Here is a 25,507-nt window from a genome sequence, read left to right as displayed (position 1 = left end):
GTGAGAAAAAATTACCATAGTTTTTCATTAGTAACCATGTGGTGCTCAGCTCAAACAAGTGTATTAAGTTATTCAACATGTAGGAACTTGTGCTAAATAAACATAACCCTTATCTGTCTGGTAGTGGACATTGGGCTAAATAATGAAGTTGGCCTTTCTTTGATAAAGCAGAAAGACTTCAAAGCACAGATGACAAAGCTTTTGCTTGTTGGCCCTGGGGAATGTGGCAGATACAATAACACTGCCGCTTTTCCTTATTCTTCACTGTAAAATTAAATAAAAAGTAACTGAAAAAAATACCAATTATTGTTGCAAAGTGGCAGGGAGGCTTGTTAATCTTCATTGACAGCAGAGTCAGTCCCCATGTTTTCCTATTCATTCACAGTTGCAAACTGAAAGAGAACAAGAAAGGTCTACGAGTCTCTCTGCAGCAAGATACAGCCTGTGTTATATATGCATTTATGTGAATAGCTGTGCTTATTATAATTTGCTTTGATTATGATCCTTATGTACTTAGTTGTCTGTATAAACAATAGTTTTGTGTTTATATGTATTTTTATATTCCCTGCTTATTTCTGCTCTCACTTGTACCTGTATAATCTCTTCTTCTGTGAACGTAAAGAAGCTTAATTGTGAACAAAAATGTAATTGTTGTTAGAGTTGAAAAAAAAAATTGCCCTTTTAAGAGAACTGTAATTGCAATAGTTTGTCATTGTGCTACATGTGCTGGAAATGAAGCAGTTTTTTATCATTTCACAGAGGTGCTACTGATGTGCTGTGGTATAATACTAAATATTAGTATGAGATGTAGCAGAATTTTCACCAGAGAACAAAATGCAAACCCAAGCAGGCAGGATGAGGTTATTTTTTCCCAACCTACAGCAAGAATGCTTTTTCTTTTACAAAATATGAATAAAACTTTTCTGGAAAATGGGAAGAAGTCTTTTATTTTTTGTTAGTTTGTTTTTAAAGGAATGTTTTTTCAAGGCTGGTTTTGAGATTATACACTTCACATTTGTACCAGTCTTTAAAGAATCAAAATTTTGAAGTAGTCATATTTAGAAAAACAGCTGTAGTGGTTGGAGGTTGTTTTACCTTGTAAATGTTCACCAACAAGCCTGTCAGCACAGACCCATTAAATGAACTTGTGAACACTTGTAATCTGTTGCAAGCACTCAAGTAATGAGTTACTTCACCTCACTTCAGCAGAAAGCCAAGATATGATTATGAATATGTTCGGGGCAGTAAGAACTTATGTGTAATGGTTTGTTTTGGAAGTGAATGTGTGGTGGTGCCCACTGCATGATATGTATGGTCAGTGTCTTATAGCTCAACAGAAAATGTGCTTGATCTGGTTGGGAGCACTTTGAGTCTCCATAGGCAAGAACTGCACTACCTGCCTTTCCGGCTTTTATTTTATTTTATTAGTTCCCAATCATTTCTAGATTGAACAGATCAGTTAATTTTAGAACCAATGATAAGAAATGAAAGAGGGGAAGGAAAGGGATATCTGTTGCCCTGGAAAACAAACTGTGCAGTTTCGTTATGCATGGGTAGTACTTTATATATGTTTTGAGCCATGATGCTGATAGAAAGTTTTATATTTTATTATAATACTTTGAATTATATTCTATAAAGGGTGTAAAGATCAGTCACTCATTACTGAGTATGTATTTAAAAAAATGCCATTGAATGATAAGTGGTCATCTTTAATAACTTTTTTTTTTTTTTAGAGCATACATATTTTGGAGCGGAAGGCTTCTTCGGGGAGCACAGACCCTTCTTTTAGCAAGCAGTTCCTTGAAACTGACCCTATCTCTCTATCCAAGGTAAGCAAAATCACAGGCTGTGGTCTAGGTGGTGTTTCCTTCTGTGGTTACAACCTAATTTGACTAAGAGCTTTGGGATATTGGTTTTTATGATTCTGTTATTTAATACATTATGTGCCTGCCCTGGAACTTCCTGTTTGCCAGCTGAGGTCTCAGAGAAGTCAGTAATCCTTAGCAGATGCTGTATTAGCAAAATTAAGGATTTGGATAGTAGTGTTTTTTTCCCCCCATGAATAGCTCCCAGGACCAAGTTTTATAGTATCACAATATGGAGCTAGTAGGGTCTTTGAAAAATGTTCAGTACAATCCTCTAAAGGCAGAGCATATCATATCTAAGTCCCAAAGAACTGTTAATCAATAATGATATTAATGTAAAAAAATATAGTCCAGTCCTCCTAATGGCATTTCTTGTGGGTAGTTTCTTAAAAAAAGAAATCTGTTGCTGATAGAACTGTAGAGGTGACACCACCGGTTTCTGAAAGATGCAGTGTTCAGTGCTTTGCAGTCAATGTCCTCCTGGCTGAATTCCTGAGTTTTGGAATAGCTGATTCCAGATAAGTCTAATGATTCATAAAGAAGACTTAATTTTAAGATACTTCAAATAAAAAAAGTAATATTGTTACTGAAAATGTGTGGTTGCTGTTATGGAATACTTGTCAGGAAAGAAAAAATATAATGTATAAGTTCTGAAACAGTATTGGGAAAACAAATCCCACATGAAAGATTGTGTTCCATTGGGCAAAATGAAATTTTTTGTTCTGTTTTGTTTGGAAAAAAAAAAAAAAAAAAAAAAAGACAAGAAGCTTTGTATACAAAAAGACAAGGTTCAGAAAAAAAAAAATGTTTGGTAGTGGCTTCCTTATTGCCAGAACCTGGGGCATAAGCAGAACATGATTCTGTAAGTTACATGTGTGTTTCCTGGCCCTACTGCTCTGTGCAGAGCTGTTTTGCATATGTATTAAATAGCATAAGTCCTGAAGTAGTAGAGGTGTGCTTTGGATGAGCCAACATCAGATGGAGGCCCTTCAAGCACATCACCGTCACCTTGTTTTTCCTTTGCTTCTTGCTGTTCTTGCAGCAGAAGGGTCCATGGCATAATGTCCCTCTTACTGGCCACATTCATACCAAACCTGGACTGCGGTGAGCCACAGTTAAGGTTGTCAGGGTGGCTTTATAGCAGCTTCTGGCACTGGTGCGGCAGAAGGCAGGTATCTGTATTGCACTGAATAATGGCTCATTTTGTCCCCCTGTATCTGGCCTTTGGTTTAAATGAATAGCTGTATGAGATTGTGTGATTTCTGGTTGAGAAGTAATCAATACTGATGTTATCTAGTAGATAAAAGACTTATGCCTGTAGCTGATCTTCTAAAGGAGAAATCAATATGGTGAGGAGTCAGTTGGCAGAGTAGTGGAGAGAGATCCTCTGCTTGCCCCAGGGGACTCATAGTTTAATTTCCTCCCTCAAGAGCCACGTGCTTCTTCATAGGGAAAAAATAATGCATATGTGCTTCCCTCTACAGTAATGGAAATAGAATGTCCAAGCAAAACACAGTGAAATCAAAAAGATGGTTCTTGAGCACAGTGTTTACAAGCACCATGATAGTTCCAGTTTGCAGTTATGCAGGGAAAGTTAAACTTTTTATTGAAATTTGCATATGTATTGTTTGGAATAGAGCTTTTCATCCTTGTCAGATTAGCAGCTCCTTAATGAGGTTTGTAAATGTACAGCTTGTTGTTACTTTTAAAATCGTATTTCCACAATAGTAATGCTCATGTTATCAGTGCTGTGTAACTTGGAAAGTTAGGAAAGGCTGACAGTGCTTGTCTTCGGACAGGTTTGTGGAAAATAGAGGAAAACTTTTCTCTTCTTTAAAAGTTTGATGCAGGATGACCTCGTTCCTCTCCCAATAACTTTTGATAATATCACTGGGAGTTGTGGCAGTTGAGAAAATGCCAATTTACAGCTATCTAGTATTCTTATAATTTTGTTGATTGCAATAGTAGCAAGAGAATGTGAATAAAGGCATGGCTCTTTTTTCTCTTTAAAAACTTTGTTCTTTATCTGTTCATTATGGTATATCACAAGTCAGGCTCAAGTCATACAAGTCTTCATACATAATGTGGTGTGTGCAAGGAATAAGTGTTGTGTGCAAGGAACGTGCTTTAATTGGCTCTCAGAAAGGCGTACAGCTGGTTGTGTCTGAAACGATACAGTTCATATTCTTTTCTCTAGGGGGAAAATTAGCTAGCTTCCCTATGCTTTTCTCTTAATGCAGTGAAGAGGAATGACAGGAAAATTTTTAAAAGATTAATTTCCTTTTACAGATTCCTGAAGGTGCAATTAGCCTCTGAAACTCTGTTTCATAAAATGTAATTGAAGACAAGAGCTAGGCTATGTTCAGAGCAACAACAAACCAACCTCTGCTGCTTGTTTGTCTGATTTTAAAGAAAAATCAGAGTATCTAGAATCAATGTAGATTGTACTTTAAAGATCAGAAAAGTTACACATTTTTATGATCAGGGAATACCACAAAGTGCAGACTACATATAGTCAGTAGTAAGATTTCTTCCTCATCTCATCTCATCTTATTTCACAATCCCATTATTTTTTTGAGAAGGAATACTCTAAGTAAAGGTAGATTTTTAGCATACAGCTTTTGCCTGTGCTCCACTTGTAACATCTGTCCAATCCTTTTAGTTCTTACAATGCAGAGATACTCTTTGTCTTGCACTGGAGAATTTGTCCTACATATAAATGCAGTTTTATATTATGTGTACACACAGTTATTAATCAATGTGTCTTCATACTTTTTCACCAGGAACCTGACAGCTGGGAAATCATAGAGGGTCTGAAAATTGGCCAAACCAATGTCCAGAAGCCAGACAAACATGAAGGCTTCATGCTGAAAAAGAGAAAATGGCCCTTAAAAGGTTGGCACAAGGTAAAGGTCTCATAAAACAGTCAAATGATTATTACTTCATTTTGTGAGTTGGGATGTTTTGTCTAGGGGAAATAGAATGGCTGTCAAATAAATGCCCAGGATTTCAATGTATGACTTTTTCTTCAGATTGTGTAAAGAATTAGTTTGCACACAGCTTGTGGCTTCAGCATTGCAGACCGTGCTGCCTAATGATATATTTAAACACTGAAAGAACATAAAAGGAGAGCTTATTTAAAAACAAAACACTAAAAGCAAACAAGCAAAAAACAATTAATCGAATACATAAGAACTTATGGGATAACCCACTGCTTCCACTCTTTTAAAATACATTATGTTAATATGTTGTTTCTTAGACAAATATCTGTTTTAGGAGCTTAACAAGAGAACAAGGGGAATCTAACTTTCACAGTTCTGTAACGGAGTTTACTACTGGTGATCTAGTTTTTGTGCTGACTTTAGAGTAGTTACCAGTGAAAATACCAGTTACCAATAAATAATTTTTACTGTAGTAAGAGCTTCACAGTTCAGCATCCCCCTTCATTCTGCCTTACATTTCATTTAGTGATTAATGCTGAACTTACGGTTCAAAACTGTGGACTTGTTAATAAGGTTTTTCCTTTTCAACTACTGCTTTGATATCCTGCAGTTTCTGTTATAATACTTTGTGCTGAGAGCATAATGAGTTCGAGAGACAGTACTTTTAGCATGTGCTGTGCTAGTAACCTGCTAGCAAAGCTGTACCATCATCTGTTTACTGAATGCTTTATGTCATATTCTGATGGTTCACAATGTGCTTTAGTAGCATATCAGGTATAATGTGTACAATTTACAGATTAGCTCACCATTTTCTGAAGTGCAGTATGCTTTGAAGCTTTGAAATGGAATATAAGCAAAGGTCACTGGTGTGTGGAACCTTTTTTTTTTTTTTTTTTTTTACCCAGTAAAAAACAAACAAACAAAACAATGCTGTTTTTTTGACATCTTATTCAAAAAGTTATGTCTCCAGCTGTTGTGCAACTGACATAATTTCCAGAAGCATCTTCAGGAGATATTTTCTGCCATACAAGTACTGACCTTCCTCATATTGTCAACTTAATAGGATCCCATCAGGAAAACATTGTCATTCCCTTCCATGTCAGATGGCTTACAGAGCCAATTTGGGAAGAAAACCAGGAAGAAAAAAAAGAAAAACACTTAACTCTTTCAGCCTATGGTGTCTTCCTTGTCAACATTAATGAATTGACTGAAAAATGAACAAAAAAAAAACCAAACAAGCTTCATTTTTGAGGTTTCTTAAGTTAAACCTAGAATATACTGCTGGAAACAGAGAATCTACTTTTTCTTCCTTAGAAGATCACTGTCATCATAGAACAAGAATTAAAAAATGTCACTACCATATTTATATTCTTTCTAACTCATAAACACTCTTAATTGTTACAGGGTAATCATTTTCTCTAGCGGATAAATAATTGTACATAGTTTAAATTTCATCTGCTCATGAATAAAGTAAGGTGTTTTTTCTTTTTTTTTCACTTTCAGAGATTTTTTGTCCTTGATAATGGATTGTTAAAATATTCAAAGTCACCAATTGATGTAAGTAAAGTTGCATACTATTTTAAAATTTGTGTTCAAATTCAACCTGCCAGAGTGATTAAACCTCATTCTCATACTAGGCATACTTATGACATCACACCCATGCAAGTTGTTGATGGATTCAGAGAGAGAGCTATATAAAGTGTGTGAGGTTTTGGTTGAGTTATATCCCCCCAGTTTCTGGCTTTTCTCACTTCTATCAGAATACAAGCTACATTTCTTAAAGTAATTTATTCAGTGAAGGTGCTTGAGAGATTAGCCCGACCATGTATTTTGCTTTTTCAATTTTAACGTTAGTGAGAGCTGATTATTCTGAGATATGTGGATAGGACAGAGAAGTAATACAATGTACTTGAGATATAGGGGGTAGCATTAAATTAGGTAGATTAAATACCACTAACCATCAAGCTGTAACAGCAGGGAGCTAAGAGCTGTCTAATTTTCTCAGCTTCTCACTTACCTGTAGTTGTGTGCGGTTGTGAACTAACACATTTTTCATTTGGAGTTGGGACTGCACTAAACACTTGTGAGATGTTTTTCTCATGTATAAAAACACTAAATGCTTAGTCTGATTGAGGTTTTAATTTTTATGTGGCATTATATTAAAATATTCCTAAAATGGGAAAACACATCAGCACAAGATATTTTTTTCTTAACGGTAGTGAAGTGCATGATACTACTAATTTCTTACCCTGCTTTTTGATTTCAGATACAGAAAGGCAAAGTACACGGGAGCATTGATGTAGGTTTATCAGTTATGTCCATCAAGAAGAAGGCTCGCAGAATAGATCTTGACACAGAAGAACATATCTATCATCTGAAGGTAAAAAATGGTGCAAATGTTTATTCTCTTTTCATCTGCAGTGAAAATAAATAATAATTATAAAACAAACAAACAAACAAAAACAACAGTAAAAGATAGTGGAAAAGAATACCTTCCTGAAAGTGAGTTTCTTTCTAGGTGAAGTCCCAGGATTCATTTGATGCATGGGTTTCAAAATTACGCCACCACCGGTTGTACCGTCAGAATGAGATTGTGAGATCTCCAAGAGATGCTAGCTTCCATATATTCCCTTCAGCCTCTACTACAGAGTCTTCACCAGCTGCTAATGTATCTGATGGAAAGGTATGTAGTGTCCTTTTGTTGGAAGCTCATGCTTTCTGGGCTTGCTTAAGGGCAGTTTCAGTGGGCTCTGCTGGTAATGCCAATAGAGAAGACCTTCTGCTGGGGGATCCAATGGCTAGCAAAAAGCTGAGAGCACACAGCTGAAAGACAGTCTAATTTATCTGTACCATAGACTTCATAAACAAGCTACTATAGAGATCCTGCAAAGAGTTAAACGTCTCCAGAAAAATTTGCTCTAGCATTTGGCATTGGAAATAAACCTGTTTTTCTGTCTAAATCTGTCTAACACCATTTCATAGTGGTTAGCAAACACAGTGTGCTTCTGAGTTTGTGTTTAGTTTGTTTCTTCAATATGCTCTACAGAAACCCCTGCATCTTGGGGAAGCATATAGTCAAATTGTAGATACCACTGAAATCACAATGCCTATTTTATTTCTTTATTTGAAAGTAGTATGATGATTACACTGACTGAGCAAGATATGCAACAGCAAGTGTAAGCATTTTATTATGTCTTAGGTACAACAAAATAACTTCCCATGGCAGTCTCCTATACCTTGCAGTAACAGTCTTCCTGCAACTTGCACTACTGGTCAGAGTAAAGTAGCAGCCTGGTTGCAGGATTCAGAAGAGATGGACAGATGTGCAGAAGGTTAGTCTTTACTTTTTTTGTGCCTTACTCTTTCAGCAAAACATCTTGTTGATATAAAATAATATATGGTCAATGAAAGTGGTTAAGTTTCATCTTTACATGCACATGAGGGAGCTCTTCAGGTACTTAGATGCTTGTGGTGGGAAATTACCTCTTTAGATGTGGTGGGATGATGGTTTTTAAATTTATTTTAATAATCTATATTATCTTAATGGATATCATTGTTAAACTGCAATCAACTTTTGAGGTTCGGTCTTGTTGCTGACTCAAATAAAAATAAAAAGTGCTCAACATCTCTGAAAATAAGGTTATTAGATGCCTTACTTAGTAGGGTTTGGGGCATTTAACTCTTATACAATACAATGCCGGTGATGGACATCATAGCAAAAAAAAATAGGTCTGAACTGAACCACCTAATCTATTTTTGTTTCATATATGTTAGATCTTGCTCATTGTCAGTCAAACCTTGTGGAACTCAGTAAACTTCTTCAAAATTTAGAAATACTGCAGAGAACTCAGTCAGCACCAAATTTCACAGACATGCAGGTAAATATGTTTGAGAATAAGTAATCATGTTGAAACATTTGTTCTTTGTGTTAAGGGAAGTATAAAGACATTGTTTATTAACTTAGAATGATTTTCTGAAATCATAGGAACTCTTGGATGGAAAGTTTATCTGAATTGTGTGTTAATTGTATGTAATAGTGTTTAATGTGTAAACAGATAAGGTGTATTCATTTAATGTTATTTGATTTAAATAAGATGAATCAAATGATTAAGTCATTTGCAAAAGCAGAACTAAGAACTATTGCAAAAGAAATAGATGCATGCATTGAAATTATATTTAGTGAATTGTTACTGCGCTGAGTAAGAAACTGTTTTAAGTTTTTAAGGATTGGAGACCCAAACCCTCAAAGATGAAGCACACTGCATGTTCTAGAAAAAAGGGCATAGTCACAGAGTTCCTAAGGGGGTTGCACCATTTCCTAGTTCAGCGTGAGTTTTCCTTCTGACCACAAGAAAGCAACAGCAGATCCTAAATCCTAAATACTATTTTCCTTTTTTCACTCAGCCCCCTTGAGTACACAAATCTCCCAGTGGTGTTGCTGCATTGGAAAGTCATCCATATCTCATGTCCAATGAGATGAGGCTTACCATTGGTTTCAGGAACAGGTGAACCCTGCATTGCTTGGAGTAGTAACAGAATAGAAATACATGAGGGTTTCATAATCTAGTCCTAAACATTGTGCACTATGAAAAAGGTATACCAATAGTTTTGCTAAATAAATTAAATACACTATTAGTTTATAGAAGTGTATGGGTAGCTACACCTGGTCACTGCTGTAGTTGTGGGCTCTGGCAGCAGCATTCTTTTCCTTACTTTCTAATTTGTCAATGTCTAACCCTACAGTTCTTTACTAACTTGGTGTACTTGTCTGTGTTGCTTGTGTCAACGTAATAGCACTTTGTCGCTTTTAACTATTTGTGTAATGTAGGCTAACTGTGTAGATATTTCAAAGAAAGACAAGCGGGTCACAAGACGGTGGAGAACAAAAAGTGTCAGCAAAGATGCAAAAATTCAACTTCAGGTACTGAATGCATAATGCTTTCTTTTTCACTGTACTTTTAGACGAATTTTTAAGCATGAAATGTTATATTAACTGAAAGTAGGAAGTCAATGTACTGTCCCTTATGGTTCTGATGATGTAAATTAAATCTCAGTTGGTTGTTTAAAACCTAGATAAGATAGTGAAAAATGTATTGATTTTACTTTCATTCATATGAAAACATTGCCATCTAGGGAGAGGAGGAGAAGCTGAACACTAGTCAATTAAGGTGCAAAAAAGGCAATATGCATGCAGCACATGGGGATACCGATGTTCCATCTTAAACTTGCCAAGAAGGGCACTTGAACAGGTGACATCAAGCTAGAAGTAGAAAGCATGAGTGAAATACTAAACATACCAGTTGTTTTTGTTAAGACCTATACTAGGAATGTTACCAATTAGAAGTATTCTCAAAAGCCCTCTCTTACGGAAAAGGCTACTATGGGAACAAATTGAATAAACTAAAGAATAAATTTCATGAAGAAAAAAGAATTTACCTCATCCTTACTGCCTTAGAGATTAAAAGTAAAAGCACAAAAATAAACATACGAAGTTTAGATCACTGCTCGATCCAGGATGTCTTACTGTGTTTTGTCAGAAGTCAGTGTGTGTTTTGAAGCCTAATTCAGAAAAAAAATAATATTTTTTTCATAACTCATCAAGTTCTAATGAAGACTATAGTCAACTGACTTCAGGAGCAAACAATCACCACAGTGCTGTCTGTTGCAGAATAAATAAATGTCAGCAACTTCTAACCCATTTAAATTCCTTGAAATTCATGCAAACTTTGAAAGCCTTTAATATGTTCCCTAGAGACACAATAAGGACTTTTCTGTGACTCAGAGGAACAATATAGAGTACTCTGTGGCTCATTTAAGACTGACATTCTTAAGGAAAGAAGAAATTGCAGTTGCTCCAGCTTTCTGATTGCAGCTGTTTTAGGTGACTTTTCTTCTAACAGTTATACTAGATAAATGATAACAGGTTGTACAATAAAGCATCTGTTAGGCTTAAAAGGCTTTATTTGTTAGGTTTGTAAAGCTTCATTTTGTAATGAAGGAATTTTGGTGATTGATGTCATACCCTATCCCCAGCATTTGAAGGATCACTGTGTTTTCCTGCTGCTGAATAATATAGGCTACTAATAAATACCAGGAAAATGGATGCAAGTACTTGGTGCCTGTGAAAAGAAAGTCAATATTGTATGTTCTTCATTCATACCACAGTGGTGTTGGAGAAATTCATCTCCACAAATAAAAAAAAAATAAATAATAATAATATGAAAAAATGATGAAAGCAGTCAATGTATTATCATCTAGTGTGTTCCATGAGGAATTGCAAGTCATTCTTGTGTCGCCTGCACCTTGCCAAAGTGACACCATCTTGGGCTTTCTCTGGCAGACTGTCCTTTTGGCATCTGACTCTCAAACTGCTGTTGGTGGCTTGACGGGTCTTGTGCTCCTGCTCCTGAATATCTCAAGTATGGTGACTTTGCAGATTCCCCTGAGAGAGTTTGTGTGCATGGACTGCTCTGCTTGGGTTTGTCACTGCTGGGGAGAAAAAGAAATCTTAACAGCGAAGTTAGGTCTTGGCAGGAATTAACTAATGGCAAGTTTAGTGGTGGAAATGTAAAGCTTATTTTATTAGAGCAAAGCATTAAATTATTGATGACTGATTTACAAATTAATTTGAACGGAAACAGAAAAAATAAAATGATTCTGAATTGCAAGTTCAAGGATGTTTACTCCTTTATGGCTGCTCTGGTATCTTAACTAGCTTTATGAGCTCGAATACTTTTCTTCTAAGGGCTGTCCTGTCCCAGGAAAGGTCTAAAGCTGTGATCTGTGCAAGATGGCCTCACTCTGACTGGTTGTGTTATTCATAATTTGCTCATGTTGCTATTAAAAAAAAAAATTGCTATTTAAAAAAAGTATATTTTAAACACTTTGTACTTAACACAACTTACATAAGTTTGACTACTTTATTTTTTATGTTTTTTTACAAATACATATTTACTATTCAGGTATATCAGTTCTGTATACGTTTAACTTTGCTCACACAGTGACTTTGCCCCCTGACAAAAGTGGGGTCGCTTCCCCAAGTAAAATTGTCTATATATATATATGACTATATAAAACAGCATATGTGTATACTTTTGTAAGATCTGGGGTTTAGTATTTCTGAATAAACAGCTTAAATTACAGGCTTCAATTCAAAAGAAAAAATACATGTACTTGGAGTGCTTCTCTAAAGAAGGATTGCTTACATAAAGGAGGTTTATTTTGTTTTTAAAGAGTCTTTTTTAAAAATGTCTTAAGAAAATAGTCCGCAACAACAGGTTAGTTGATCTGTGTTCATTCATTTTACAAATGATACCTTTGTACAATAACTGACATTCTTATTACTTTGGGTAAAAGACCAATTTGTCATTCTCATGGCATTCTAGAGATCTTCAAAGGAAGTAAAAACAGTAGTACTGATCAGTACTACTGATCAAAATGAACTATCATTGATTTGATTTCCTTCAGTGAGTGCTCCAAGATGTAAAGTTCCAAGACTGATTTAAAGGGAGGTGGAGGGAGAATATGATTAACAAAACTATTTAGCACAGAGTGACCTGAAAAGTCAGCTTGCTCTACTGAGGCTTTTAGGTCATAAACAACCAGACCCTAAGACTGGGTTGCTACCTTTTCCCTTAAATAAGTACTTACATAAATGTTACTAATCATAACTCAGATTTTTACCTCACGTTATATTGTGTTTGAGGGTAGTGGTTCTGCAGAGCTCATTGTTCCAAGTTTAGTAAAGTATACTTGCATTCCACATCTTGCAGATTTTGAGTGCTTAATATATGTATTTGCACATGATTCGCTCTCTGTACATGTATGTATAAATTCATATATGTCCCTATTAAACTGTAATATTCTTCTAAATTCTTATTCAGAGGATAGACATACTTCTGTAGGGCAGAGAGCTTTGTATTCTGTATATGATGCAGTATCTACTTTAATGAAGTTGGTACTCTCTGTTTTAGAGGTTTTATATGTGTTTTTAATAGAATAGTTTTACGAAAAAAGGTGCAAAGCAAGGCTTCTCTTACTGCTATCATCAGAAAAACCTTCCACAGTCTGTAGCATTGTTAGTAGCATCAACCAGAGGGTGGAGGGTATGGAGACTTCAGCTAGGTATTGGACTATAATATTCTGTTCTTCAGCATGATGTCTATGTGTTCAGTCAATACCATTGTTATTTCTGTGGTGCCCATGTAGCTTTCAGAAAAAAACAGTAAATATATATATAGATTTGCAAATACTGAAGTGGCTGTAGATGAAGATATAGGGGAAGAAGAATGTGAAGGAATTAAAAATTGTTTTCTATAAGAAGAGAGGTGGCTTTTCCAGTCTTCCAAATTCCTTAAATGACTTCAAAATAGTGGCATTTTGATCAGACATAAAATAGAAGGGCTTTATGATAGGTGTGGAGCTCTTCTTCATTAGGCAGACTTGATGTACCATGTACTTGACTTTGATGTACCAAGATGAATTTTCTTAAAAGTAAAATATAAGTGAAATTAGACAGGAAAAGGACACAAGTTAGGCATGCAGAAAAGGAAGTAGTTGTTAGAATACTTAGTTTTTGTATTGCTTTATCTGAGATTTTGCATTGCTTTGGAAGCCTTGCCTTTAGTAATGTACAGAAGGAGAAATCTGATCCTATGGAAGTCAAAGATTGGTGTGTGGGAAAAATGAACAAATAAGCCCAGGGATGGACACAGAAATTCTAGAGTTGTACACAGGAATGTTTACATAAGCAAGCTCCCTGTAACACACACCCCAAGTTTTACCATTGAGATGCATGCATCTCCAGTAAATGGAGTTCATGCACTTCCACTAATGCAAAGTGATCTCTTCCAGAATTCATTTTCTAGATGGTCAAGTGACCCCACGAAGGAGTTTTGGTTTTGTGTTTTTTGCCATGCCATAACATCCTTTTTGTTTTCTTATTCCATAACTCTTACAGTTCTGAAATGCAGAGCTAACTTTTATTTTATTTTATTTTATTTATTTATTTATTGTAGTCTTAGTGAGTGCACTGCAGTCTACCCCTTATGGGGATAATTTTAGCAAAGTACCTAGCTATATAAGTCTCTGGCATACACAGGTGAGAACATGCTGTATGTTCTCAGAATGTGTAGGCCATACAAGTTAACAAAATTGAAATCCACTTAAAGACTTTCCCTCTCCCTTTTCTGATCACCTGTCATCTTCCTGTGTCCCATCACCCCTTCCCTTCTCTTTCTCTACTTCCTTCTCTTCTCGCATTCACTGTCAGGAAGGGCCGGCACCGAAGGGCCAGTTCAGCACAACACGACGCCGGCAGAGACTAGCAGCTGCAGTGGCTACAACAGTGAGTGGATTTAAAAATCAAAGGATAGCTCTAAAGATGGGAAGCTGTGTAACTTGAATGTGTAATAAGTTTATGAAGATGTATCGTACGCTTTATGGAGGTGTCCATGCTACCCACTCTCAGCTGAGTCATGTAGAAGTGGTCAGGCCTGACACAACTGAACTTCACAGATGTGGATCTGAGCTTGCTTTTGTGGTACATGTCCCTCCTCCTTTAGGCAAGTGCAGGTGGTGATTAGACTCAGGCCCTGCACTGTTTGAACATAGTGTTGATATACTTTCTCTTTATTATTTAAAATGGAAAGAAATTATCAAATTTGGTAAAAGATTCTTGTGACAGTCCATAGCAAGACAGCGGAACCAAGGAGATTTGCTACAAACATGAAATCATGAAATTCCTTGATTTTTTTTATTTTTTTTTTTTTTTAGTAATACAAGGTTAGCCTTTCCATTTAAGACACTTTCTGTTTGCATTCCATTATCCCAAAAAGTCATATTACTACCACTAGTGTCTGTATTTCATTTTGCTACTTCTCCCAGTCTTTGAAACAAAATTTGGAGCTCTAAAATCAACTTGGGGGCTTCTAATTGAGAGGGGAGATGCTATTTGTGAAATCAAATTAGCATCATAAGTATATCTTCAGCTGCTGCCTTGTCAGAAAAAAATTATTGGGAATGCACAATGCAGACATTAGGCTAGTCCCTTAGCTGATTAGTGCAACAGCTAGATAGGGAAGACAAAAACAAATGAGAAAAAAGAACTCTGCGTAACTAAAGAATAAAGTGAGCTTTAAACAGAAACCCTTACTGAGATCAAGCAGTGAACATCAAGCTGAAGTTTTTGAGAGTCTGCAGCTTTAGCCCATAGCTAAAATCTGCTAGATCAGACACAGCTTCTGCTTAAGCCCAGCTGCCTGAACCACAAACCTCATTTACTCTTAGGCCCTCATAAAAAATACGAGAGAAGTCAGTGCTACTCCAGTTCCCAAATTAACTCATCTAAATTTAATCTCCTGTAATCAGTTGATGCTGGGTGTTGAGTGTCAATGGGAGGCTCGACCAGAATTTTCAGTAGGAGTTAAACAGCCTGGACAAGGGCTGTGCCAAGGAGTGCTCAGGTGGACCAAATACAGCTGGTCCTGGACTGCAAGGCAGCCAGCATTGAAAAGAGGCGGTAGATGTCCAGGAGATTGCTGAGTTGTCACCTGCAGCTGATGTGAGGAGCTGAGGACAGAGGTCTTGGAAGACCTAGAAAAAGTGCAGGAGGGAGAAAAGCTGGAGGCACCAAAATAACTCCTGTACCACTGGTTCCTGTACCACACTACCAAGAACAGTCTGTTCCTACATGGATATCTAATTCTGAAGAGGCTGATGGATGAGTGGGTATTTCAACCTCTGGAGTAAAGCAGAAATTCAGGACAAGGTACACCTGCGGTTATGTCTAGAAGAGTGAGGAGGAAAAAAAAAAAAAAGAGGGATGTCTCAAGGAGTTAAATATTTTAAGAACAGAAAAAAAAAATGAACAAGTACTCAAGGCAGTATGAAGTCACCATAAAAGAAAGCACATCGGTGAAAGGAAATTGGAAGATTCATATCAGTCAACAGTGAAGAATTTCTGTTTCTTGTATCTAAAGCGATCAGCAAAAGAGCTCCTTGTCTCTGTCATGTAAATGTACATTTCTTGTGAACAGTGTGACAATATTTGGAGAACATGTTCTTTTTTCCACAAACCTCACTGCAGGAATATTGCTTTTCAGCCTGGCCAGCTGAGGTACAAGGCAGAAGTAGACTTTAGAGCAGGTCTCTTCAGCCAGATTCATCAAGAAGTGTCCAAAGAAACCCCCACGTGCAGGCAGCAGGGCCACAGCTCTTCCAGTCTGCATGGGGCTGGGACAGCCTGCCCTGTCACTGCGGGCATGCAGAGCTGCGGGGCTCCCTCCAGCTCCTTTGTTATAACAGGGCAGCTTGCTTTCCTGTCTTCAGGATGGGTTTGAGGACCGGGAACATGTTCCCCACACAGTGCTATGCTGTAGCCACCTACTCTGCTGTCCTAGAGCTGCCTGGATCAGCTAGACCTTTGCAGTGCGCCCAGGCAGAAAGTTCTGGAAATGTATTCTTTCGTGTAAGAAGAGAAAAGGTTTTGTAAAGGAAACTTAAAATTAAGCTGTGTAAAAAATATAAGGAAGTTTGGCTGCTTAGAGAGGCAGTCTGGTACTGGCAAAGAAGATAATGGGACAAATGTCCAGCATGCATGGAAGGAATTTATTCTATATCTCTTGTTAATAAAGCCTTCTTGATATGAGTCAAAAACTATGTCTAATGAAAAATAACTGCTTTGTTGGCATAGTTAGAAATCAAAACACATGAGAGAAGAGGACAAAGCTGACACTGGATAGGTGTTATAGGGCCATTAGTTTGTGCTGTACATACCTGGGAGTTGAAGAGCAGGGTGGAAATTGGCATTTTGCAGAAAGTGCTCCAGGTTCAAGTGGGATATGATGACTAGGTCCAATAGGATTTTGAGAGTTACATCAGAGAATAAGAAACCTAAAATATATGTTAATGGCAAATGTTATGGGAAGGGATTTATAGAACCATTCTCTGATCTAATCAAATAACAAGGTACCAATTTCAAATACTGATGGCAGTATATAGTTTTTCTGTTGATAAAAAAAAATAATCTTAGTAATATGACTTTTTATATTATATGCCACTTTTATCATGCCTCAGAAGACACACTTTATTTTTTGTCCCCATTTTTCATATTTGAATAATTACATTGGGCTGCAGTGTGGAAATTATTTATACATTTGATGAATATCATAAAATAAATTAGATGTTGACTGTAGAATGTGTTGAATGTGGTTAAAAGTGCTTAATATTGAAGTAAGAAAATGTAGTTCTGCATGCCTTCCCTTTACATTTAGACTTGAAAATTAGGTTCTTGGCCTGTTTTTTATACAAATGTATGTAAATGGTGAAATTAAAATAAAACATATACTCTCACACACACATCACATATGTACACAGCAGTATCCATACACTGCATATGGAGCATACAGGTAACCGTTCAGTACATATGATACATTTATATATATTACTTATAAGTAAGGTATGCACGCATATATATATTGCTGTACATAAAAACTGTAGAAGGAAAAAGAGAAGTGGAAATTATAATCTAAAATGTTTGCTTCATTTTACTAAACTGCATCTCTTTGCATTAATTTATGGCTTACACATTTTAAATGAAAGTCAGATGGAGTTTTGATTTATTTTTTTGTTTGTTTCATTAGAAAGAATATAGAAAGTCTTTAATATATTTGAGAATATTGTATCCTATTTCTAGATCTGTGGAGGAACTTGCATACTTCAGGTGTTGGTATTGTGAAGACAGATTCATACGATATGGACTCTCAAATGCCAAAATATAAAGCAGCATGTTTGGTGGTTCAATTTTCCAATCTTCTTTTTAAGCACTAGGAGATGGTCCATTTTTCTAAATGTTAGAATTTAAATACTCCACTGTTAGCAGTTAGCTCTGTATTTAGGCTTTCTTTTGTCTATTTCAGTGAAAATTTTCAAGACGTACAAGGAATTCTATGTCAACTGTACTGAGATTTTGGACAGTAAAAAGTTAAATGTTTTTTCTTACTATGTTCTTCACATTGTGAATCGTGTATTTTATTTTCAGAAGGAATTTATATTTTGCTTCAACAGAATCAAATGGTTGTTTGCACCCTAAACAATATTTATTTACTGTTTCTCTCTGTAGGTCCCTTTCAGTGCTACAATGTCCCCTGTTCGGTTGCATTCATCCAATCCCAACCTTTGTGCAGACATCGAGTTTCAGACTCCCCCAAGCCATGTAACAGACCCTCTAGAGTGCTCTACCGAGTACATGAAGCTTCAAGAAGAATTCTGCCTGATGGCTCAAAAAGGTAACTGAAAATGTCAAGCCTTTCCTTCACTATGCTTCTCTGTTGTGTTTCATTGTTTCCTTCACTTAGTTATGACCAAGACGTTCATCTGTATTAGATGATACTGTACGAGAATTTTTAGCTGGACACGTGGCTTACATAAAGATGACGTGTTGTCCTTAATATATTTTCCATGGATGTTGTGAATATGGAGATAGGTAAAGTCTGTCTGATAAGGGATTTATTTTTTTTTTTAGAAAACTTAAAAAAAAATTCTTTTTGCACCTTGTAAATACATGATTGAATTTGCAAACATTTTGTTTTACCTCTTCCAAAAGATGAATCAAAATGCCACTACTACATATATCTCTTGCAGGGTGTTTTTGTGCACAAATTTTTGTGAGATGTTCTCTACATCAATGGAAACAACAGAAGTAGTGCTTACTACTAGAACGTACTTTAGAGATGTCATTGTGTTGCTAATAAAAGAATGATGAAAAATGATAAAAGAATGACCGAAAAATGCTATTTTAAATAGTATTTGTTGTCAGTTTGCTGTTACATAACACAGGAAAAATGTGACTCTAATTTCTTTAAAATTATCAAAAATCTGTTTAAAGACCAAGTACTCTTTGTTATCAGTGCAATATTAAGTTTTATGAGAACTTTAGATTTTATTACCCTGAAAAAAAACAAAACAACAACAACAAAAACAGGAAAAAAAAAAAAAAAAAAAAAAGGAAAAAAGACAACATTGGACACAGGTTTTCTAACAATACAATTTTCCATATGCTCAGCATCAAGAATATGCTCAGATGACATATGTGAACATATTGTATGCACATTACAACCTGTAAGCTGTAAGTGTTTGTACTTAATTTGGGCACAGATTACTGGAAGTTCAGCTCTTTGTTACGAATTTATGTAACTGTGGGATGGAAATCTCACTCTCTGTCTTTATTGCTGAAATATTTTAGTAAATGTAAATGTCCAGATCCTTTGCTGAGACAACACTTGTTTTCTTTTTTTTTCTTTTCTTCATTTTTCCTTAGTGCATTCTCTTTTGAAGTCTGCCTTTAACAGCATAGCTATAGAGAAGGAGAAGCTTAAGCAGATTGTGTCAGAACAGGATCTTACAGGTCACAATGCTCAAATAGCACACCTCAGACAGTCCCTCTCTCAGGTATGTTCTTGATTTGATTCCAGGCACATCTAATTTGCCAAATGCACTATTTCTTTTGTATTTTGGCCATTCCCTGAGGTAAAGGGCGCCAAGAAAATAGCCAGGTTCTTAACCAGAACTATGGCATATGTTCTGTTATGGACATGAGAACATAAGCCTAATCTCAGTACATGTGGAGAATATCATTTGCTTGTGTAAGCATGCATGTATTATGGTTTTCCAAGGTAAAGTAAGGGTATCAAAGATTTTTATGCAAACGATATATATTTTTATTGGAGCTATTTCCACCACAGTCAAGGAGATAGTCTCATTTTCTTAATTAAGTTTTACATTTTGAGTGTATATTTTCTGATTTGTTTTGTATGTCCATGTCTCCAACTGCAAAAGGAATCATGGGTTATTACATGATGACAGAATAATCATGAATAAAGTGGACTTTCAGATACTAACTTGTTACTGGCTGGTGTCTCTCCCGCTTAAGCCAAAAGGAAAATTGTCATTGGCTTTAGTTGGGAAGAACAGATGAAGCAACAGTAAGTGCTCTGGTGAACTCCTTCCCTACACCATTACATGAGATGCATCTTTGGGTTGCAAAATAACTCGAACATTTGATTTCATAGACAAGGAAAAGAGAAAGATTTTACTATAAAAAGTGGATTTCTTTGGAACTTTGCATCTGCAAGAAATGAAAGCAGAGACTTAAAGGCAAACAGAACTTCACCTAAATGTGAAGAAAATTTCTAACACTATTATTGTTACTGTTGTTGTTTCTTTTATTGCTGTGAGATTAAAATTGATGCATAATGTTTCTGTAGACATAGGTGTGTAACATATTATGCAGCTTGATTGCTGTGTATTGTAATAAAGGTGAGGGTAACCATTTCTGGTTATTGATAAAAATGTAACCAGGACCTGTCGAGACTCACTAGTAACTTGTATGAAATAGGTGGTCATGTTCTTATAGTTCCTGGCCTCCAGTGTTAATTTAAAAATGATTTTCAAATATATTTAGTTGTCTCAATGGTGAATAAGTGGAAATTTGGCACAGTCAGACAGATGGGTTCGACCAGTCTTGTGACCAGATTTGAGAAGTTTAAGACACTACAGCCCAGCTGTTATTAGTGATCTAGCCTTGTGTCTGTTTGCCTGGTAGATGACAGCTATGAACGTACCCAGACCATTTCAGAACAAAGCAAAATGGCATAATTTAAAATGTTTTCAGAGAAAGTTTAAGCTAACCTATTTTACTTTGGTCCTACTTTGTTTCAGTGCAATCATGGGACCTATTTCAGAGTTTGCTCTTGGAGGAGGGAGGAGCAGATTATTACTGTATTATTTACTGTATTTACTGTATTTATTACAGTAAATAGATTATTACAGTATTATTATTACTGTCCACTAAATCAGTATGTCTGCCTACTATTTGCTTCTATGATCCCAAGCACTGAGGGTATATTAGGTTTAAGTCAATTCATGTTCTGGGTAACACATTGTATTTTTCTGGATTTCAACAAACAGGTGCTTCTAGACATCAGGTCATGTGTATGTGAACCCAAATGTATAATCTAGCTTGGGCTTTAACAAAGGAGAAAAAATAGCAGATACCAAATGGATCAGTAATTTGAATTGAGCACATATATGCAAATTTATCAGCTTGATCTCAATAGACAGGCACCTAGTGATGCTAGTGGTTATGTTTTTTTTAATTATTATTTTTATTTTTCCCCACTGGAAAGCAAGCCATTTCCTTTTATGGGCTCTTAGCATTGATAACATTCATTCAGAAAGTGCTGTATCAAGAATTTTGTCAGTGGTTCCTGTTAGCTGTTTTGCAGTTTCATTCTTTCTTGCTGCATTCACTCTCCATTTCTGTAATGTACATAACCCACTGGTATAGCTGCCAAGGAGCTATCTGAAGAATCAAGGTAGAATGCAACTGTAATATTACAGGAGAATATCTGTTCCCCTTGACCCTGGAAGATTACTGAAAGCAAGCCAACGAAAAGGTTAAGTCATGTTAGAGAGGATCTTAAAATGGGTATTTATCTATAAACGGAAGAAAGGAATTTCTGTGATTTCTTAGGAAATTTCTGAGAATAACCTTTTTTTCTTTTTTTCTTTTTTCTTTTTATTTTTTTTACTTTTTTTCCTGTTTAACACTGGCTTTTTAATTTTAAATGAAATGTGCAATTTTTATTTTAAGGCTCTCAACCAGAATGCTGAACTAAGGAGTCGCTTGAACAGAATACATTCAGAATCTGTTATTTGTGATCAGGTTGTCAGTGTAAATATTATCCCTAGTCCTGATGAGGTAAGATTTCAGCCTTTAATGGATTTAGAGTACAATCAAACCTTGCTAATTCTCACTCATAGTGAAACACACCTAGCAAATTATCAAATCTTAAAGATCAGAAAGTAGATTTTTATAGAAATTTTCAGATTATATTTTTTCTATATAAAATTAAACTTCTGTCTTTTGTGTATGTCAAAGCTAACAAAGTAACTCTGGCCTGTGCAGAGAAATAGGGAAGTACTGCAACTTTGAAATATTAATTGTTGAGTGTGGGAATTAGTGAGGTTTTACTGTATTTGAATATAGCACACAATAACACACAGTAGGTAACCACTTCTGTATCTTAGTTTCTTGCCAAAACAACAGAACAGTGTAGCATTCAGTCTATGAAGCAAGCACTATATTAATAGCACGTTTGCAACATATAGTCTATCTTGTTTTGCTTTCTTGAGTCAACAGATTACCAAACATTTATATTAATTACAAATCAGTCTCCCTCACAAGAAGGACAGATCTGAATTTGTGAGTTATATGTTGCAATTAATAAATATTTTCATTTTTTACAACCATTCTGCTTGCATTTTACCAAAATACTTTACATTTGTCATTTCCACTCATTATTTTCTATGCATACATTGTTCCAATTAACATAATGTTGTCTCCTAATTATTTTTTCCAACAAGAAAGGCAGGTGAAAATCTGTTTCTGGTTACTTTTGTTTATTGGATTTTTGAAAATGTCCATACAATTTTTCCAAAAGCCCAGATGTTGGACACTGGTAACAGAAGATAGAGGTGATGCAGTGCCACAGCACAGCAACATGTGTTCAGAATATCTGGCAGTGAGGATCTGAGCAATGACCATCTCTTCTTTTGTATTTGTTGTTGGTTAGCTGTTTCCTTTTGTTATATTCATTGTTATCTTGGTACAAGTTTATCTGACTGAAGGAGTATTTCAAAGAGGATCCTAGGTCTCCCTCTCACCTCTCTTGATCGTTTTATAAATATAATGTTACAGTTTGTAGATATATGCATGAGCAAGCATCCTTTTCAGGTAGGGGCATGTGTATTTTTCCAAGTCCCTCCAGCTTGTACAAAAAAATAAAATTTTAATCACTTCTGTAAAGGTAATACTGAAATGAGCTGCTGTTTCCATTATAATTCATCAAAAATTGAAACCCATCCACAAGCCCAAGTAAAACCCCAGGGAAAAATGAAAGTTTTTTGACCTCTTGGCTTATTTGTGATTTTCTTATTATTAGTTAATTTTGAGGCAACTATATAGAAACAAGATTAAGATGTAAACAAAATCACTTGCAGGATTTCTGTAGTAAGATGAATGTGAGTGGCATTCCCATCTGAAGAGTAATGGTGTTTAAAAGGGCTTCAGTAGTTTTGTCTGTATTATCCCTGAAGCATTATGCTGTATAAATTGGGGGATTAAGTCAGAAGCCTGTTTGCTTCCAGAGCAGCAGCTACTTTGGTGGAATGGTACAGGGAGAGAATCTTAATTTTTTTTTTCTCCCTTCTTAAAGCTTGTTGGGTAACTTTTTGAAAGGTGGTGTTCTTCCCATAAATAGCAAGAAGAGGAAGATATGTCAAGCTATTTAAATTAGCTTGTCCCCATATTCATATACACGTCACAGTTTGGGATTTCTTACCTTTTCTGTTAAATTCTCTTTATAATAAGCCATAAAATGTACATTCCCACTAGTAGTAGTAAGTCAGAATTAATTGATTAATTCAGATGAAATTTGGAATACAAATATGGAATAAAGGCAAATAAATGTTTATTATAACTATCCTCTTGAATATTCAAACTTTTCAAACATTACTGAACTGGTTAGCAAGGCCATTTATTTTGAGAGTAATTTATAACTTCCTGGTCTTTTTGGTTTTTGGTTGTATCAAGGCTAGGTCCCAATAATATTAGTTGTAACAATGAGGTGTCTTTTTCATCTGAATTTTGTGGTTGAACTTGTCTGACACAATCCAGTTATTGTCCACAAAATCACTCCTCTGGATACAGAACTAGCTCTGTGATTACTCATGCTGCTAAAGCTTAGCAGTTGATGCTGAGCAGGCCTCAAATGAAGACATGTATGTCACTGCTCAGATAACACTTCATTTCGTACTTGTCTGAGTTTCACATGTTTGGTACACAAAAAATCCTGCTAAAATGCTGTCTTTATTATATTTGACATAGAAAAATATTCAGATGATTTACTCCTTTTATACATATTTCTTTATTATTATTGTAAATAATACTTTTATTTTTCTGTGCTTTATTTGCAGACAGGTGAACAAATTCATGTCAGTTTGCCATTGTCCCAGCAAGTTTCTAATGAGAGCAGGCTCTCTATGTCTGAATCAGTGTCAGAGTTCTTTGATGCACAGGAGGTGCTTCTGTCTGCCAGCTCATCAGAAAATGAGGTAGGCTATGATGGCACGCTGCAGCTTTGCTGTCAGATGGATTCAGGTATTGCTGCCTCTAGTGGATGATTATTTTTAATGCTGCTTAGCGTAAAAAAGTGTCAGAACGCATAAGATGTAGATAAATTCATATGAGACTCATTCACGATGGGCTGCAGAGGTTTCCTGAAGTATAAAACTGAGCTGAAAGTTGTATAATTAACGTGTTCAGTACATGTCCTTGATAGACTATGGCAGTTTCAGATATGGATGACAGACAGGACCAAATAGGTCTGTCTATGCAGATTTTTATTTTAAAGTACTCATTAAAAACAAAGAAAAAGTCTTCTATCATACATATAAGGTTATTCTGTGTAATCAGAGAAGTAGACAAGCATAAAAAACTGCCTCATTGAAGCTCGAAGGGGAAACAGTTGGATACTTTGGGGCCCTGTGTCACATGGCTGTCCCCACCTTTCCCATGCAATTTATCTTATTAAGTGACCTGGTATATTGTGGGTCGGCACTTCAGCGTCCTATCAGTTGTGCATCAGATAAGCGGAGATTACCCCTTGTCTTTTTTGTTGTTCATACTTAACTGTTTTCTCTATGTGAGTTTTGGAAAATCATCTGTGATTAATTATAATTAATTCTAAGAAAGCTATTTACAAAACTGCTAAACTCAATCACAAACTACCATGATTCTAAATAAAATGATTGTCTGCAGAGCAGACTGTTATAATTTGCTTCCACCTTCATTAAGAGCATTGATCTCTTTAACTTGCTAGCTGATGAGCTCTGTCAAAATTTCATGGGTTTAGAGTTTCTCAAGCTTTATTTTTCTAACCATGCAAACTAAAAGCAAGCCATAGTTTCAGACAGTGGAGAACATCCTGTTTCTAAATTGTCACTGTCCAGTGTGTGTTTTTTTTTTTTTTTAGGAACAAATGGCTTTTTTTTTTTTTTTTTTTTGTCCTGAAAATCCAGTTTCATGTTACAAATTACCAGTTCAACTGGCTTGTGACCATAGCAGCTTCATGCAGAAAAAGAGTTTGCCAAAAGGGTGGGTTTGTCCAGAGCTGCTGCCTTATAATGGGAAACAATTACAGTGTTGAATTCTTTTATGTTAAATCGAGAGTGCTGTTGCCTGTTGTCAGGGTGTCTACCTGAAGCTGACAGTTTTAGTTTCAATTTCAGCCTCAGCCATAGCTTGCTCTCATAGCACAGAGAGGAGCCTGTGGCATTAGAAGTAAGCAATGTGAAGCAATGTTGACAGAAACAGGATAGGGAAGAGATATATTCAAGGCTGAAAGCAGTTGAGAGTAAAAGTATCATTTCAAAAATAAACAAAATGGGAACATTCTCAGTCCTTCCAGATTATGGAAAATCCAGAGTTTTCCCTTTTGACAAAGAGTATAAGTATCTAGAATGTAAAGTGTGCAAAAGTCTTCTATACTTTTTTTGTTGCTTGTGTCAAGGGGATAATTAGGTGCTAAAGATGCTAAACTCTTCAGGAAAGGCAGAAAAGAGTGGTTTATTTTCCTCAGC

General features: G+C 35.9%; 1 protein-coding gene across 6 annotated transcripts in view; it reads left to right on the top strand.

Annotated features, from left to right (window-relative positions):
* Nucleotides 1-25,507, top strand: part of OSBPL6 (oxysterol binding protein like 6) — an 89,237-nt gene that overhangs the window by 55,054 nt on the left and 8,676 nt on the right. For 2 of the 6 annotated variants that reach the window (XM_032189901.1, XM_032189902.1), the window contains 13 exons: nt 1,734-1,829; nt 4,649-4,771; nt 6,311-6,364; nt 7,074-7,187; nt 7,326-7,490; nt 8,007-8,139; nt 8,582-8,685; nt 9,636-9,728; nt 14,079-14,153; nt 17,928-18,093; nt 19,125-19,255; nt 21,459-21,566; nt 23,843-23,980. In XM_032189901.1, coding sequence (XP_032045792.1) covers nt 1,734-1,829; nt 4,649-4,771; nt 6,311-6,364; nt 7,074-7,187; nt 7,326-7,490; nt 8,007-8,139; nt 8,582-8,685; nt 9,636-9,728; nt 14,079-14,153; nt 17,928-18,093; nt 19,125-19,255; nt 21,459-21,566; nt 23,843-23,980 — 1,500 coding nt within the window. The remainder of the gene's footprint in view (nt 1-1,733; nt 1,830-4,648; nt 4,772-6,310; nt 6,365-7,073; nt 7,188-7,325; nt 7,491-8,006; nt 8,140-8,581; nt 8,686-9,635; nt 9,729-14,078; nt 14,154-17,927; nt 18,094-19,124; nt 19,256-21,458; nt 21,567-23,842; nt 23,981-25,507) is intronic. The other 4 variants (XM_032189903.1, XM_032189904.1, XM_032189905.1 and 1 more) reach the window with 4 other exon arrangements.

This window comes from Aythya fuligula, chromosome 6 (genome assembly GCF_009819795.1).
Source record: "Aythya fuligula isolate bAytFul2 chromosome 6, bAytFul2.pri, whole genome shotgun sequence".
In the NCBI taxonomy this organism is placed as follows: Eukaryota; Metazoa; Chordata; class Aves; order Anseriformes; family Anatidae; genus Aythya; species Aythya fuligula.
The sequence above is the reverse complement of the archived record's forward strand: the minus strand, read 5'-3'. Positions and strand labels throughout refer to the sequence as shown.